The 19,007-nt window shown below is 47.1% G+C and overlaps 1 protein-coding gene across 1 annotated transcript in view; it reads left to right on the plus strand.

Moving 5' to 3' along the window:
- Positions 1-19,007, plus strand: part of SHPRH (SNF2 histone linker PHD RING helicase) — a 1,474,452-nt gene that overhangs the window by 1,286,008 nt on the left and 169,437 nt on the right. Inside the window, exon 27 of the mRNA XM_069606718.1 lies at positions 1,481-1,567. Within this exon, the coding sequence (XP_069462819.1) occupies positions 1,481-1,567 (87 nt within the window). The remainder of the gene's footprint in view (positions 1-1,480; positions 1,568-19,007) is intronic.

The following is a 19,007-nucleotide window of genomic DNA, read 5'->3' on the forward strand; positions in this document are numbered from 1 at the left end:
CAAGATGAGTGAGTGAGGCTAATAGAAGGAGAGTAGAGGGTGACAGAGTGATTGAAGATGAGTGAGAAAGTCAAAGGTGGGTGACTGAGGGAGAAATTGTGGGTTGATTGCAGTGTAGTAGCGGTAGTAGTGTGGAGAGGGGAGAGTAGTATTGTGGAGATGGGGGAGTAAAATTGTGGAGTGGGGAGAGCCGCAGTAGTACAATTGTGAAGAGGGGAGAGTAGGGGCAGAGAGCGGAAGGTGAATAGGAGTAGAGAGAACATCGGAAGGACAGGAAGGAGTAGAGCGAGAGACATAGGGGAGTGGATGAAAGAAAGATAGGAGAGTAGAAGGAAGGGAGAGGAAGGATCAACCATCAGGGTGAGAAGTACAATGGCTTAAAAGGTAACCTGCAAGCGGGACATGGATGTCGGAAGGCACCTATTCTTGTATCAATTGCATTGTAGGACCTAGTTTGGGATCCAGCTAGATTCTCCCAGGGGGAGACAGATAGAAAGGGCGTTTGGTCCTACGGTCATCAAAAACAGCCAGGTGGACTTTTAGATGGCAGGGGTTACCAATCTCTAAAGACCGTTCTGGGGTTGAGGGATGCCTGGACTGGGTTGAGAACCGCCCGCACTGGCAAGAGAGAGGGATGGCCTTAGAGAGCCACTTTGCCGTGTATCTAATACAAGCACTTGAACTCTCTTGGAGTGTGTGCCTGAGGCCATCTGTGACATGTGTGATTCATTTTAGCATACCAGCACTTTCCTTTGTTTTACATAGGTACTGACCCCACTTGTACTTTCCTGCAAACTGTGGCTTTGGCAGTATCGAGGGCGAGACTAGCCTTAATTGATGACAAAAGGTGACATAGGAAGGTTGCCTTGACTAAGCTACTTGGGCAGGACAGCAAATAGCATAGTAAACACAATATATTCTCTAACCAAAGCAAGGGCAAATCACAATCAGTGAATTAATCTGCAAGGGGTTCTAGATTTGCTTTATGAAAATTACTTGACTAGATATTTCTATGAAATCAGATGCAAGTCTGATTCCGAGCAGCGGTCAAAGTGTAGACACACAATGCATTATGCTTCAGAACTTAACCAGTACCAGTGTAAGGTTTCGGAACCCTGCTTTAGCTTCATGTCTATGAACTTCACTTTGTAACAATTGGAACTGTTATATTTCTATAATGCCAATCAACAAAGCCTATGTATTTGCTATGTGGTAATGACACTGTTATTTTATTAGTGGGGTACTTTATTTAAATGTGTTCGCTGATCCCAAACATTAATGCTCCAAATCCAGTCAATTTCTTGTGCATAAAGAGGGAAATTATCAAGGGTACCATGGTGCTTCACAAAAGAAAGGTACATATGTCTTTGAATGTGCTTTAATAGAGGGCAATTTAATCTAACATTAACCTAAATTCGAGTGTGCACCATATACATTATCAGCAAACATTACCTAGAGTTTGTGCTCTTTTGTTTTTCAGTGGCAAGATGTATTGGATATTATTGCAAAGGCTCTGCAGGACAACAACTTGGTTTTTGCCCAGATCAGCAAAATTCAAAAGTTTCAGGTAAGAAACTACATGAAATATTTTATTTCCTGGTCCAGTATCACAAAATAATTAAACATTCAATACAAGCAGTAATTAGCTTAATGCCCATCTTCAACATCCCTTTTCTTTATTGAGAACATGTCTTTATAGTCAGCACCCCGTTTATTTATAACAAAGGCACGCTATTAGTTATGATATGATAGTTTATTTATATAGCGCCTATACGCAATGTGTTTCAAAGCGCTTCACAGCAAGGGAGGGAACAAGGGAAAATACTATGACATTCTTAAAGGCCGTGAACAACAAGAATGTGAAATTAACTATCGTACCCGGCCTGACGACATTTCAGATAGTGGAAGAGCTAAAACACAGATAGGAAGGAAATGGGAAACAGACAGGCGACTGCCATACTAGGCCTGATGACATTTCTGGTAGAGCCGGAGATTAACAAGAGGTGAGGGAGGGGGGAGGAAAAAGGAGGGAGAGGAACAAAACAAGCAACTATCGTACTAGGCCTGACAACCTTTCAGTGCGGGGGGTGGGGGGACAAGTAAAGGGAGGTGGGGAAGTAGACAAACATTTGTTGCTATCATACTAGGTCCAGGGACAATTCTGATAGAATAAGTGCATAGAAAAAAAGTTGAGGGCGGGAAAAGAGAGGGAGAAGGAAGTTGTTGTTTACCTCCCTATTTTTCCCATCCCATTGTCCTTCTGTTCCCCCTTCACTTTCATGCTCTCTCTGTCACCCGCCTGTCTTGATTTCTCCACCCCTCCAGCTCTTCTTTCATCCCTATATAGGGGCGAGATGTTGTGGACGTAGTTCCAGGGCTCTACTCCGTAGAGGCTTTGGAACATGACGCCCGTGGGAATCGAGGGAGGATGGTTGATGGAGTCGAGAAGGGGAAAGAGCTGTTGCTGCACTGCTGTTGCAGTCCCCAATAAAACCCACTCCGGTACTTACCTCGCGTCCATGTAGTATGTCCACAATATCCTTTACACATGCAGCTTCTTCAGCCTCTGATTTATTACCTTAATCAGAATGACAGCTGGTTTTATATTATGACTAGTTATCATGAAAGCATAAAAATAAGAACAATTATAACATATTTGTAAAAAATAACAGTAGCAAAGAGTGCATTTAAATTAGAAAGTGTAAAAACATGTTATGGCCTTTTGAAAGGTTCCTCAAAACATGGATGGATTTTATTTTTTAGAAATTAACTTTCGGTTGTTGATGAAAAACTGAGTAGGCTTTGTAGTGAAGTGAACACATGCATTTTCTATAACACAACAACGATTACAAATATGTGTGCAGTTTTAAAGGTAGATATGCTGTGTGAATATTTTAATCTCTTATTTGTTAGACTGTTTGGTGGGCATTGTCACTACATATGTATAAAGTTGATCAAAGCCATTCAGTCCTGTTGGAAGAGACTGGTTTGTCCATAGTTGCGGGTTTCTATTGGCATTGCTGAGGATTTGAACCAAACGCTTAGTTATTGAGCTTTGGATGCGTGGATACTTCTGCTATGACTTGCCTGGCGATTGTGTGATGAAGTACTTCTGTACTTGGGATAATGTATATTTTTCATGATTTGTCACATCCTGTACCCTTGTAAAATAATTGCTGTTTAAGAGCACAACAGAACATAGACAAAATAGTGTTCGATACAATCGTTGCAGAAAAGAGGTCATATGCACACACAGAGCAGGAGGTATACAGACAGCGAGACACTTATTAAAAAACGTTCCCTTTGCCACCTATCTCTGGGGTAGCAACCTATGCATCTTGGTAGTGAAGATGCAGATAATATATGTAAATAAGGAACATGGGTATCATTAGATATTCTAAGAGCTGGTTCTCTTAGGTTTCGCTGGTATATATCCATATTCACAGAAAATACTTTGTTTAAGGGATGTTATGGTTAAGTTGCACTAATAAAAACCCATGCAATTGATTGAAAAAACTTAGTTAAAGATTACAAGTATAAGCGAAAAACCCCATAAATTCGCCAGCTATGGTAAGGTAAGCAACCATAACTCAAGCCACCACCGTGCACTGCTAAGACTAACACCCAGGACCTCAGAGATGAAATCACAAATGTCATTGATGACATCACATATTTGGGGCACTTGGTTTTGTTCACTGACATATGTAAGCCAGGCAGTTTTGTTCACTGACATTCAAAATAAGAAAATTGAAAAGGGGCTATCTATCTAGAGGTTAACCTTCTTGTATGTTCTTAAAGTACTTTCCTTACGGTTTGGTCTCAGCTTACATACATGGGGCAATAAGCAGGCTTCAAACACACAATTCATGTGTATACATGATGATGAACATTAATGTTAGACATGTTCTGGTGATGTTGTTTCTTTCTTCCTTACTTTAGTTTCCCTATATGTGCCTCAGGTGTGTGTATGCATTGTGTGTCTTCATATTTATTGTTTGTACTAACACAAGTATTTAGTAATTCTTGAATTATAAGCTATTTATTGCATGTTTAACATTACTCAAAACTTTCATAAGGTTTTTACTATCCAAAATGACTAGATACAAAATATTCTACTTCTATGGTGCTTGCTGCAGCCATTGCCTACCTGTTTGCATGGTTAGGGCTATGGATTAACAAAAACACTCCAAAATAATGTTTTGTTTAGATTAGTACATTCTTTAATACACTAAGTAGTTCATGATAGGTCTCTCAATCAACCCTGACCTCTTGTTAGCAACATTATAAACACAACCCCTTGTAGGGACTTTTGATCAAAATTAATTTCATATGTGATATCAGTGATGTCATCAATGACATTTGTGATGTCATCTTTGATGTCCTGGGTGTTAATCTTAGCAGTGCACAGTGGTGGCGCAAGTTATGGTTGCTTAGCTTACCATAACTAGCACATTTCTGGGGGTGTTCGATTTTACATGTAACCATAACGTCCTTTTAACATTGTTTTTTCACTGAATTTCATAGGTTTCTATGAATTAAAATGTTTAATGATGTACATCACTGTATATAAGTTATTAATAATTCCCCTTTAACATGTATCAAAGAACTGTAAACCTCCTTTAAGAAACACATTTTTGCAATGCATACTGATGTGTTTCATTATTAGCAGCGCATGCTGGGGATGCAAGTCATGGTTCAATTGCCTAGGGCATGAAGCTAGACAATGTCCCCAGCCCCAATGTGTCCTTGCTCAGGACCAGGCCCATTGCCCAGACACCAAAGTTATATCACATTTTTTTTGTACTTCCATTTTGGCACTTTGGAAAAAAATAAAACACAGGACAGATTTGCAAAACCATGCTTTGAGGTGCTTGCTGATGCTCCTCGCGAATGTTTGCTGCAATCCTGTCCAGCCATTTCAAACCTATCCCGATTTCAAAAAACGTTACCACATAGACGTCCCTGGTGGCCATGCCCACTTTAACCACATTGCATGGTGTAAGAATCCAGAGGGTGTCTCACGTACTGATTCCAGTGGATTTGTCATCCAGGTGGCCAGGACATGGGCATCGCTGTTGGATCCAGTTCCTGGGGGTGGGCCACTAGGGGAGGATCACCTGGATGAGGCATCCTCTGGAAGTAGGGTAGGGGCACCTGCGAGGCGAGACCTTTCCTTTCAAACCTTTTCCCCACACTACTGTGCAAAATGTACTGACTTTCCAACTCACCTGCCACCCCTGTTCATGTAAAAACTGAGACGAGGAAGAGGCGGATCAGGTGCATGAAGATTAGTGACAGAAAACCTACTCAGACACAGACTCCTTCATTTTAACATCAGACTGTCCTTTTGATGAGGCCAGGCAAAGTCAGGCCTCCCTTTACAACTATGCACACCTGGATCTAATTACCTCTCTCAGGAAGTATAAAGTGAAAAACAAAAGCACACTTTGAGCAAGTCGGGGATGCTGAAAGGTTCTGGAGAAACGACCTAGTGAGCTGCAAAAACCCTGGGAGACCTGGAGGAGAAGAAAACTGCCCAAACACTAGCCCTGTTACCTGAGAGGAGACTGCAGTGTGGAGCGAGAGCTGTACCTCCAGCAGGCAAGACCACGGGCAGCTAGGGATTGCCTGGCGGTACCCGCAGCAAAACTTCTCCCCTGGGGCCAGACAGCCGAAAACAGGTCTATGAGGGGCAGGAGGTGAGACCCTGCCCTCATTTGAACATCCCCCTTTAGGCTCCTACAGCTACCAAAATCATGGACTGCTGTTTTGGGGAACTGTGAAGTGGGAGCAATTCATAGTGCATTCTGGAACAGGAAGTCCAAAAACATATCTTTGAAAATCAGAAGTTTTGAAAGGCGACTTGAGCCCGGCAGAGAGAAGTCTTCTTTGTAAACTTTACCTGTGACAAAACTTGAAGAAGGGGACCAAGCCCGATTGAAGGGAGATCTGTATAAAGTGCAGAACGGTCTGGGCCCAGCTGTGCGAGACCCTGAGAGGCGGAGCAAAAATGACTAAACCTGCGTTGGGGCATTCAAGATGCCCGCCATCCTCCCGCATTAGAACAAGAGTCTGGGAGGTGAAGCAGACGTTGTGGAAGCAACCATGGTTCCCTGAACGAAGAGGGTGAGTCAAGGGAAACTTGTGCAAAGCCGGTCTGCCGTGAAACGGCAGAACTATGAAAGGAGGGGGTTAGTGATTACGGAACTTTGATAAACGGCGAGTGTTGCAGATTGACAGAGTGGTCAGGCAGAATGCTAATGCCCAGTCGAAGGTCTCTGTCTGGTGCGCACCTTACATGTGAATGACAGTTGTGAATCAGGAAAGAGAAAGTAATGTATTAAGAACTGTTTGTTTATCGAAACTACAAAGACCAAGAGGCCTCGGGGAGGCCAGGATAAATAGTTAACATGGTCATACAGGGGTCGAGCAAAATCCCTTGTACAATCGGACGTCCTTAACTCATTGCCAATGTTTTGACATTGTGAAACAGGTGTGTGAGCCCGGCTGAGGGAAATGCTGTACGAACAATACATGTGGAAACCCTGACTTGGGGCTTAACAGAGAGTCTGACTGGGGGCTAGAAAAAGCTAAGGGAAGTGAATAGTGCAAGGTATTACAAATAAGTGAACTGTGTGAAACTGGCAAATGTGAACCTGACTGAGGGAAGCCAAGGTTACAAAAAAGATCAGAGCTCGGTTGAGGGGGATCCATGGGTGGAAGGAAATCACCTGACGGACGGATTACTGAAAGGAACTTTTTGTTTGTTGTTTATAGTATATCAGGCCCTCTGAGGCAAGAGACTTGGTGTAAAAGAGACTTGGCCATAAAAGGCCCTGATATTTTGGATACTAACTGTAAGATTGCGTTGGAGAAGCCCATGAGTGTGCTGTGCTTGAGAGTCCCGCCTTGTCCCGTGCTAAAAACGTGGGGAACGGAGACCACAGTTATACCATCCTGACTTATCATTTTGTGAACGCTTCTTTCTTTTCTGGTGAACACTATCCCACACTATTTTATAACTTAGCTGTAAGGATTGGCAATCGTTTTTTTAGTATAGGCCCTTTTTATTTGACAAGACGCCACTAGGACTGCCTTGTTAATATTTGATGGTCGTAGCTTGCTCCCTTCTTAGGTTTAGATCAGGTGTTTTTTTCTCACACGTTTATACAGTTTAATAAACACCCTAGAACTGTGATCACTTGTGTCTGTCTTTACTGTTGCCACCATGGGTTCCTTACAATGGCCATAGACTATACCTCAGTCACCAAAGGTATATCACGATTTATTGTAGCTACATTATGACACTTCAAAAAATGAAACATGGACACATTTGCAAAACCCTGCTTTCAGGTCCTTGCACGAGTTCGTTGCAAATCTGACCATGTTTTATTTTTTGAAGTGTGTCAAAATGTACGTACACTAAATAGTCATATAACTTAGCCCCCACTTGTCAATGTCCATTCAGACTTTGCACAAACATTCAAAGTTGGGTCTATAATCATTCTGAAAACATTTGTGCAGATTCGTCAAACAGCAACAGAGTTATAAGCCATCTAAAATTATTGCGACCCCACTCTAATTTTGCCCCCTCTTGACAAAATCCCACCAAACTTTGCAAAAACATTAAAATCTGGGCCTAAATCATTTTGCACACTCATGTGCAGATTCGTCAAACGGTGCCAAATGTATAAGCATTTCAAATATTATATTTTTTCAACCAAATCTTTGTTAGCACAAGCACAAAACCATCATTTCCAGCAATGTATCATTCACATAACTTTCCTCTTCTGAACTTTCGAATAACCAGTGCATTCTACAATAACATTGGGAAGCCCCATCCCCCTCCTAGTTACCTCGCCCTCCCTCCTCGGTCAAGTCTAATTGTTCCAGTGTTCTATATCTGTCATGATTCCTGCCCCTCATGTCCCCAGCCCTCCAAGATGTCAGGCTGGAGCCAGACCACGATCACCTACATGGCCCACAAAGGCCTCTCCATCCCTCCAAAGACCCACTTGGAGTCAGACTTGGCGCTTGTGGCACCAGACTCACTCCCATAGGATAACATTGGGGATTGGACTTGTAGTGCATTAATGGGGACAAGATGGATGCCCCCACATATTTTGGTTCCCAGAGCTGCATGTGCAGTCTAGTCTTTTGGATGTGGTTCAGCCTAGAGACACCTGAGATACCCAGACTATTTTAGCCACGCCCAGGCTGAGAAACATTCTTTTTGTTTTCTGCACCTCCAGCGTGACACTCACAGTGTTCGGATCGGTCTCAAGTAGGCCTGCATCTTTCTTCTGCGCTCAGCTCCTGCAGGAACAAGAACACCGTTAGGGAACAGCCTTACCTTGCGGCGCTTCTGCCCATCATTCATCACTCCTTCTGTTCTGCGGGCATCTTCGGCGGTGTCATTCTCATCCTGGCACGCCGCTTCCTAAGGAAAAGGGAAAAGAACGGAAAAAAGGCATGAGTAAGCATTCAGCAAATCTTCGCTTATTTTTAAAGACTGTACGAGCTTCAAACACTTACCTGAATCACATCCGCTCTGGGGGAACTCTGTTGTTCTGACTTGAGTGTCGTGTAGACGGTTGAAACCTCCGTCCTCAAGTGACGCACAGGGGAACTAAAAGAAACCCGCTGTGCGACCTTTGGCGCCACAGGTGGGAGATGTTACTTCCCGGATCCACGGAACCTCTGGAACACCAATGCTGCTGTCAAAAAGAACGAGGTTAAGTACAAGGCAATTACAGTATATAATCACAATAACCAGAGAATCTGAATAGCCTTACCTATCCGGTGTTTGGAAAACCCCGGAAACCTAGGAGGGAGGTCAGAGACTCAGATGAGGCGGTCCCTAGAACATGAGGACCGCAGACAAGTGTGGATGCAGGATAAACCACCTGTAGACTGAAGGCGTGACTTGAATCCCAAAAAGGGAAATGGCGTAGAAGTTCAACAAGGTACCAAGGGATGATCCGAAGGCAAGTCAGGTTCGTGTCCGAAATTCAGCAACAGGTAAACCGTTCTAAGCAAAGGTACAAAGGGGTAATCCGAAGAAGTCCAAGAGAGAGTTCCAAGATCAAGGTAAACCAGAAAACCAAAACGTAACGCCAAACAGGGTCTGAAGACAGCTGAGAAGCAATGAGTGTTCCGTGTCTCAAGCCTTATATACTGTGCGTTTCGGGGTCATGTGACGTCCACCAAGGTCACGTGAGGAACACCACTCTGGATCACGTGAGCAAGTGACCGATCGGCGTGGAGATGTAACGCCGCCCCTTCTGCTGTATGTTCTCCATGGCAACTGCCAGTGCAGGAAGGGTTGCAATCGAGCCCGTAAATCATACCTGGTACGGAGCTTTCGGTCCTTTGGGTAAACCGAATCACATGAGCCTCGAACCCTGGAGGGAGGTGTTGGGGAAATGTGAGCAGTATTCTGGTGTGCAGTGGATCGGTGTGCAGAGGATCGCCCAACATCTGTCTCCGGAACTTCTCATCCATCTGCAAGAGGGAAAAGACACTCCAGGTTAGCGCGGAAACATCTAGAGGCGCTGCATACCACGCTTACTCACCGCATTTCTTCTTCATAACCGGCATCCACGCTGAAAACGTCGCAGCACCTAAAAAACACAGAAAAATAACTCAATATAAATACGGAAGGGTCGCATCGCGCATTGTGCTCTCACTAACCTTCAGCTCTACTCATCTCAGCAGCACGTCGCCATCCCCGGACGCCGGCCATCATCTAAGGAAGGAAAGGAACAAAGTTAGAGAACTGTTCAAAAGACTCATTATACTTACCTGTCGGACTCTTGCCAGTGAAGTAACTAGGCAGCAACGAGCCTGCATCAATCAACGTGCCCCTGCACTGAAAGCAGGATGGAGAGCACACTTTCCAAGAAAACAAGGTGAGCTGTGGATCAAAGGAAAGGGTTGGACCCTGGTGAAGAAGGGGTTCAAGCACACAGAGACAATAGGGAGTTAAACTCTACCAATCCTGTGTTTCAGGCCCAGTCTCCAGTCGAGTAGACCCCAGGGAAGGGTTCAAGGTCGTAAGAGGTCAGAACAGGCTGAGTAACGTCCCCGTGGATACCAGGTGAGCGTTACAATATCTCCCCTCCACGGCTCAGTCCTCTTTCTCCGGTAAAATACTGAGTGCCTTTAGTCTCTCCGGAATATATAAACGAGTATAGTCTTTCAGAGCATAAGTAGGAAAGGGTGACCAAAATTTGCCAAATGTTTTCATTGTCCCCCGTGTCATTGCTGTAATTTCTTCCATGCTAATAGTATCCCAAATGGCATAGTACCATTGAACAATGGACAGCACTTCTTTTTGTTTCCAGTGTTTCACTATACAGCGCCGAGCACCTAATAATAGATTTGCACACAATATTCCTGCGCTGCCTCCTAGTCGGCAGTCGCCAACCGTTATGTTAGGAGCGCCAACGCTCCTTCCGTTTCTAAATCAATTCCCAACATCTCGCCTCCTTTCAAAAGGCTCGAGCTGCAGGCATCCCCGCACTGCGGCGAGCAGAGTGGAGATTGAGAGGCGTACCTCTTGTGGAGCTTTACCGGCGTGAGATGCCATCTTTGCTGCATTTTACATTGCAGCTCTCCTTGTTGTGCCGGGTTATACGGGCTGTGCCACCCACTCAGGGCCTGTCCCCATTGCCTGTCTGAGAACTCTCTCCCCAAGCCAACCTTCCACATATTCCTCACTTTTAGTTGCTCCTGGCCCCCTTGACCTGATGGAATCCTATACATGGTTGAGATTAGCTCCCCTGTTACTCTCATTGAATGATAGTAGCATTTCCGATTCTGTCAAGTCTCTCGTAGTTCCTTCCATTGTTGTTGGGGTTCCCACACAATGTTTAACCTGTTGGTAGGCATAGAGATCCTCCTTCCCTAACCCGTATTCCCGGCAGCATTCCACAAAGGATTTAAGATGGGCAGCCCCATATAAATCCCTGATTTCCCTTAGTCCATCGTTTAAACCTAGCAGATTCCAACCCTGGTTGAAAGACTGGATTTCTAAAGATGGGTGTCCGTGGCGACGGCCATGGCGGCAACCGGAGCCTTTCGTTCAGCCGGTCCCATATCTCTAGCATATTTTTCGTGATGGGATTCTCCAGAAGTCCACCCGGTCTGTCCTCTTTTCTCATGCAGGTCATTTTCCAGAGATATTCTCCAGCCGCTGCTTGTTCCATACCTACCCTATGTTTCTTGTTTCCCTCCCTCACCCACTCCTCCAGTGCCCTCAGCTGTGCCGCCTGGTCATATTTGACCACATCAGGGCAACCCCCTACAACCCTGCATCTTGCTTCTGTATAGCGTTTTCCTCCCTATGCAGGGTTTCTTCCCATTCCCAAAAAAATCCATTCTACTCTCCTGAATCCCTCTTACTATCTTCGCAGGCACCGGTAGGGGAATCGCATGAAACAGATACAACAAGCATGGGAGGACATTCATCTTCACGATAGCTATCTTACTCAGCCACCAGACAAATAGCCCCTTCCATCTCGTTAGGTACGATTTGATTTGCTGCACCAGTGGCGGGTAGTTTGCCCGTACTATCCGACCGACGGTTGGTGTCAGATTAATTCCGAAGTGCTTTACAGGGCCCATCCGCCCACGTGAATGGGACGTCGGTTGCCAATCTCTGCCGCTCTTCTTTCCCCACCAATAAGTTAAGGATCTGAGACTTGGAATATCCCACCTTGAATCCAGACGCTTCAGAAAAAGCCTTTATCTCACCCATTATCGCCTCCATTATCGCCTGTAGTGATGTTTCCCGCTTGGTTAGCATGAGAACTACATCATCGGCAAACAAGCCAATTTTGTGATCTGTATACGCTCACTTGAGCCCCTGCACCTCCCGGTTCTCCCTTATTCGGTGTGCCAATGGCTCTATCAGAAAAGCAAAGAGTAGTGGAGACAGCGGACAACTCTGTTTAGTTAACCGGTTGATTAGAAACTGATTTGTCAACCCCTCATTCACTTTGATCCTTGTCGTGGCAGTCTGGTAGTTTGCATGAACCATCCTCAAAGTTCGGCCCTACCCCCACCTTCTTCAATGTTTGATTCATAAACTCCCAGTTGACATGATCAAATGCCTTTTCAGCATTAATAAACAAGTGGGCATAGGCCTCCCTCCCTTGTGGCTATGTCAGTTATATGAAAGACCCTTCGTATGTTTTCGAATGTGTTATGCCCATGAATAAATGTTATCGAATGTGTTGCGCCCCTGATTAAATCCAGACTGATCTTGTGCAATTAGTGACTGAAGCACACCTTCTGTCATGATGCCTACCCCTGGGGAACCAGACCAGGTCCAGCAACCCCGGAAGCAGGCATCAAGTTATTTTGAGCAAGCCCAAAAAACCCTGCTAGGGGCTGTTTGGGTGCGGTCCTGGCGCCTATGGCACCAGGCTCATAGAGTAAAACTTGCCTGATGCAGATCATGCTGCAAGCTTACCTGATGCAGACCATGCTGCAGAGTTCCAAGCCAAATGAGGCTTGGAAGGGACTATTTTACCTAGGGACTATTTTTTACTTGGGTGGGGCTGGGGAGGAATAGTTACCTGGGACTACTTTGGAGGCTATTTAAACCACGCCCGAAGAGCAGCACATGCTTCGCGTTATTCTGCATCCAGCAGCGTAACGCTTACCGTGTCTAGAAGCCTGCATCCAGTCTTCTGCCACGCCCGCCTCGAGTCTGCAGCTCCTAGAAAAAGGGAGGAACAGAAGGAGAAGAGGTTAGAATAAGAGCAAAACCTTCGATCCTTACCTGAATTCCGGATCCACCGCGCCTTCGAGCTGGAAGAAAGAAGCATTTTACGCGCCGCCTCGCCTGCTGCAGCGCCGTGCTGAACTCACCGGCCTTCGCAGCATCCTCAGGATCCACCGCATCCTTCTGCACGTTCCCGCTGCACTCTGGCACCTAAGGGGAACACAAGAACACCAAAGGTGAGCCAAGGGAATAAACAGAGGCAATAGTAACTACCCCCATAGACTTACCTGATTACCTCCGGGGGTACTATTCCTCTTCACGGGCAGCGCAGTCTCCATTGCATCCTCGCCGTACCCCGGCACCTAAGGGGAACAAAAGGACAACAAGGTGAGACGAAGGGACAAACAAGGGGAACTCTACTCACCAAAATAGACTTACCTAATTTTACCGCTTATTCCCCGAACTTCATATTTTCTCTCCACACCTGAATAAGGGAGCAAGCCACAGGTTACATTCTGGCCTTATTTTATTGAACTGTGTAGGATAAGCCAAATCCTTACCTGAACTTCGTCAGCTACCACGAGGAACTCTTCGCTGGGGTCAAGCTGCAAACTGCAAGGAATCGGACAAGAGTGAAAGTCAGACATGTGAACTCTTATGAACTACATACTTTTCGGAGCCAATATTGTTCTGGAACTCACCAATTCCTTCGAGCCAGTGAAGCAACTGGTTATCAACGCGCCCCTGCGCTCAATGCAGGATGGAGAGCTCATCTTTTCAAACCATCAGGTGAGACTATAAGAGGGGACATCAAAGGTGATCTGTGGGGAGAACAGCGGGGGTGGGGGGGATTTACGCTCAACTCCACGTGTGGTTAATTCCCTTTCTCCATTTGCAGAAGAATATTCCTATGGGCCAAGCAAACGAAGCTAGGTGGGCCAGTCCAGTCCGTCATCTCGGCCCTACGCGTCACATTGGTGGAGACCGCAGCTGTCCAGTTCCGATTGACGCCTCTGTGGGAGCCAGGTGAGCGTAACAGGAACTGTGTTTCCTTGGCAGCTGAACACATTCCCGAAGGGGATGAACGGGATGGTTTCCTTGCCATGGTTCAGGATGGCAAGGATGCTATGTGTGAGGCCGTTCAGTCGGGTTTGGACATGGCAGATTGCGTCAGCCGATCCATGGCGGCGGGCACCGTGATACGCAGGTTTGCGTGGTTGCGGAAGTCAGGGTTTGCTCCTAATGTGCAGGCCCGGCTCCTCAACATGCCCTTTGACGGGGAACATCTTTTTGGCAGCAAGGCTGACGAGAGCCTTGAGAGGTTGCAGACCTCCAAAGCTGCAGCAAAGTCGTTGGGTGCTGCAGTTCGACAACCTCTGCCTTTTCGCCCTATGGGACAGCAATGGAGGGGAGGTTCCTTTCGTTATTACTCATCCTTTGGTAAAGCGACAGGAGCTGCCAGTCAAAGGGGCCACCGTAGGAGTGCCAGAGGTGGAAAACAAGGTACTCGAGGTGCCAAGGCCGCTCGGGCTGTTGCCTCTTTGCCCTCAGGCAATGCCGCAGCCGCTTTAGCTCAGTCATGAGGCCATGTCCCATGGTTCGCCGGTTGGGGGAAGGCTGGCGCAGCATCTTGCAGAGTGACGCGCCATTACTTCAGATGTGTGGGTTCTGGAGATCATAACCCACGGCTACCGTCTTCCTTTCCGGCAGAGGCCTCGAGACAATCCACCGGGGAATCTCTCTTTGAAGAGTCTGGATCCTCTCCTTGCGCAGGAAATTCAATCCCTGCTAGAGAAAGGCGCAATAGAACTGGTGCCTGTAGCGGAGACGAACAAGGGATGGTATTCCCCTTATTTTTTGATTTCCAAGAAAGATGGGGGTTTGAGACCCATTATGGACTTGCGCGGTTTGAACAAACTCCTCCGGAAGGACAAGTTCAAGGCTGTTACTCTCTCTCAAGTCCTCCAGGCCCTTCAACTTCAGGACTGGTTGGTGTCTCTCGCCCTCAAGGACGCTTATTTTCATGTGCCGATCCATCCAAAGCACAAGAAGTACCTGAGGTTTGCGGTTGGCGACTCCCACTTTCAGTTTCGTGTCCTGCCGTTCGGATTGACCTCTGCCCCGAGGGTCTTCACCAAGCTCATGGTAGTGGTGGCAGCGCACCTCAAGAAAGGGGGGGGATTCACGTCTACTTCTACCTGGACGATTGGTTGATCAGGGCGCGCTCTCCCGAGCAAGGCCTGGATCATCTGTCAGTCACCTGCCACTCCCTCCACAAGCTGGGCTTCTCCCTCAACTTAAAGATGTCCCATTTGACACAAACTCAGAGGCCCAAGTACATCGGAGCAGTGCTCGACACGTCCCTTAGGCAGTGTTTTCCTCCCCAGGTGAGGGCTCATCACATTCAGCAGATGGTGCACAAGTTTCAACTTGCCCATACTGTCCCAGTGTTCGAGTTCTTGAGACTCCTCGGCCGCGTGGCATCCTGCATTCTTCTGGTGCCAGAGGCCTGGTTGCGGATGAGATCTTTGCAATGGGCACTCAAGCTCCAGTGGTCTCAGTCCTCCGGCAGGATGTCGGACCCTGTTCAGGTGCCGTCTTCGGTCGCCCGGTACCTTCTGTGGTGGTCCGACAAAGGCAATCTGATGAGGGGGGCTCCATTTTGGCTGCCCTGGCCTGAGGTGACGATCGTATCCCTCACAGGATGGGGAGCTCATGCCAACGAGTTGACAGTCAGCAGTCGTTGGTCTCCGTCGGAGTCCAGACTCCATATCAATCTGTTCGAGCTGAGCGCCGTCAGGCTAGCCCTGAAGGTTTTTCTGCCGACTGTGCGGGGAAAGAATGTCCTTATCCTGACGGGACAATACATTGGTCATGCACTACCTCAACAAAAAGGGGGGGGGGCAAGGTCACTTCCTCTGTGCAGGGAGGCGATGCAGCTCTTGTTCTGGGCAATCCAGCAGGAAGTTTCGATCTCGGCAGTTCATCTGGCAGGAGACGAAAACGAGACACGGACGCACTGAGCAGGCAGAGCGCGATCTCTCACGAGTGGGAGTTGGCTCAGGAGATTCTCCTGGAGATCTTCGCCCTTTGGGGGACCCCTCAAGTGGATCTCTTCGCCTCCAGTGTCAACCGGAAGTGCAAGAGGTTCTGCTCGCGGGAATTTCCTCCCAACGGAGCCTTAGGAGACGCGTTCGTTGTGGAGTGGTCCTTCCCACTGCTCTACGCGTTTCCTCCAGTCCCCGTCATCCCGCAAGTACTGCGGAGGTTACGGAGGTTCGGTTCCCGGATGATCCTCATTGCTCCGGCGTGGGCCCGGAGGACGTGGTACCCGGACCTACTCGACTTGTCCATCTGCCCTCCACGTCGTCTTCCCTACCGAGATGATCTGCTCTCACGGGAGGGGGGTCAGGTTCTCCATCCAGAGGTCAGGTCCCTCAACCTTCACGCTTGGTTTCTGAAAGGTTGAGGTATAAGGATTGGGACCTCCCCGAAGACGTGATGGAGGTGTTGCTTTCGGCCAGAAGGTCCGCAACAAAGTCCCTTTGCCGTTGGAGGTAGTTATGCGACTGGTGCAGGGTTAAGAATGTGGATCCTTTTGCATGTGAAATTCCCATAGTTATATCTTTTTTGCTTTCTTTGGCCCACAGGGGCCTTCAAGTGGGTACCATTAAAGGTTACCTGGCGGCGCTGTCTATATTTAAGCGCTCGTCTGAAGAGTGTTCCTATTTTAAAATTCCTTTAATTTCTCAGTTTCTGTAAGGGCTCACTAATGTGTTCCCTCTGTCACCTTTTGTTAGGCAGAAACCTGTGCAGTTCCCTTAGGGACCACTGCAAAAGATTTAAGACTACAGGTGTTTGGCAGTAAACCCACTTGATAGCAGTCTGTACCACACAGATTCACTTGGTAGCTGTGGCTGAGCAGTCAGACTTCCCTCAAGAAGAGTTAGGCAGTATGCAGAGTATACACAATAGGTACAGAGACACAGTAGTACAAACAAACACTGACCAGAGCTTTGGTGTAAAAGTATATAATTATTTATTTAAAAACACACTTGTAGTTTACACTAGCAAAAACGAGGTAAGTAAATTCAACACACAGTCACGATCATATATATACAACCCTATTCACTGATTAGACAAGTCTTAGTGAGAAACACCACTTATTTTCAGACAGAGGTGAGCGCTTAACATAAGATGGCACTCTAATAAGTTGTAAAGAAAGGTGGGGAAAAAGGCAGGGTTAAGGAAGCACACATGTTTCAATACTTTTACAAAGAACCACAGTAAGGCAGGATAGGCAGAGTTCTACTGGAGAGCAAGAAATTCAATTGCCAGGCCCACTCTTGGAGAGAGCAAGCAGAAGGGGTCCAGGTTCACACAGTGGGGTTATGCCCAAAGAGTCTTGTAGATAGTTCACACAAAAAGGATGAAATTCAAGTCAGGCAAAGTTAGCTAGGTTGTCCCAGGCTAGCCCAGGTTAGAAAGTTGAGGCTTTACTGTCACCCCGAACGATCTGTCGCAAGGGAAGCCAGGCGGGACACTGTACCTTAAGTGGGAAGGGAGCTCCAGCAGGGGCAGTTGTTCCTGGCAGCAGGTGCAAGTCGGTGTTTCGTCCAGAGGAAGAAGAGGTCTCGCCGTGGAGGAAAGATGAAGGTCGTTGCACTGCCAGGGAAGAAACCAGCCGCGGAGTACTCGGGTTAAAAGGTACTACCCTTCTCTTCGCGGTAGTGGTAAACCGTGGTATTCCGGTTGCCGGGGTGCTTTGCACGGGCAAGGCGGCCACGCGATGCTCCAGGAAGATGAAAAGAAGGCAAAACTGGTTATCCCCACCAGTCAAAGGAAGACTCTCCGGACCGGAGACCTTCTCTGTCGTCGGGAAAAGTGGTGAGACGGTTTAGCAGGGCTCCACCGGTGGTGTCGTCGTTGCAGGTCGGCTCAGCTTCTCCCTCCTCGGATTCTTAGGTCCTGTAGCGACTTCTGAAGTTCCAGTCCCCAAAGCCCTGCTTTTATGCAGCACACCCCCATTCACTCAGCCTAGCTGTCAATCAAACATGCTAAGTGGTGAGCCGGCCGGCTCACCACTTGGGCCAATCACACAAGAGTGCGACTTGAGTTACCAAGGTAACTCCGTCCAGGGTGCCTAAACCCCCTCCCACAACCCCTGTGGTACCCAGACAGAGTGGCACCACTTTTGGAGGCTTCTGTGGAGAAGCCCACCAAAAAGTGTAACAAAGGGCTCTACTTGGATTGGAGTCACAGAAGAGAACACAAACGCCATTTCAGAATCGAGTTCTGGCAGAAAATACCAACTAGTGAATTAATATTAAATAAATAAACCGGCGATATGTTCGAGGCTATAAGAATTAAATAATTAAAGTTGGTAGCCTCGAACAATGGGAAAATCCCATAGATATATTTGCGGTTGAATATAAAAAGTAGTATCCACTGCCACCAGCCAAAACTCGATCAGGGGGGACGGAGACATGCCCCCTCGAACAACAGACCCCGGGGCAATCGAATTGCCCCGACCAGTACGTCCACAATATGATGGTTTGTAATGGTTTCTGTTCATAATTTGGGACTAGCAAAGCCAATGGTGACTTTACATGCCCTGAGAGACAGTAGTCAGTCCCAGGGTATGGAGTCTATGTTGGGGGGTCGCTACGACACCCCTGGTTTACGGCAGGGAGGGTTCTGTGTAACCCACATAAAACAACACATGAGACCCTATGGAGTAAAAGACCCCATAGCCCATAAAACACATGGAAAGTGAAAGGAACACCTCAAATCATGTCTGAGTGGGAGCAAAAGAATCTCACTCTTAGCAGGAGAGAAAAAAATAAACCCCAAAAATCCAGCAAAGCTGCTGGGGGACTCACTAGGTTTGGGAAATTAGCCTTACAGAGAATTCTCCCTAACACCTTAGCAGGTGCCCGGTTGGGATTTTAACCTTGTTCTCAAGTTTCTGATGGGTGCTCCGTTTGAGCCTTTGCATTCATGCCCTTTGAGACTGTTAACTCTGAAAACTGTAGTTTTAGTTGTGGTCACTTCCGCTCGCAGAGTGAGTGAGTTACAGGCACTTTCAGTTAAGCCACCCTTCACTGTGTTTCATAAGGACAGGGTTGTCCTTAGAGTTCGTCCTTCTTTTCTTCCGAAGGTGGTGTCGGAATTTCATTTGGGCCAGAAGGTTGTTCTTCCGGCATTTTATCCTGCCCCACATCCTGGTAAGGAAGAGGAGAGGCTCCATAGGCTTGATCCTAGGAGAGCGTTA

The sequence above is a fragment of the Ambystoma mexicanum genome, chromosome 4p, assembly GCF_040938575.1.
Source record: "Ambystoma mexicanum isolate Mex_15411 chromosome 4p, UKY_AmexF1_1, whole genome shotgun sequence".
Taxonomy (NCBI): domain Eukaryota; kingdom Metazoa; phylum Chordata; class Amphibia; order Caudata; family Ambystomatidae; genus Ambystoma; species Ambystoma mexicanum.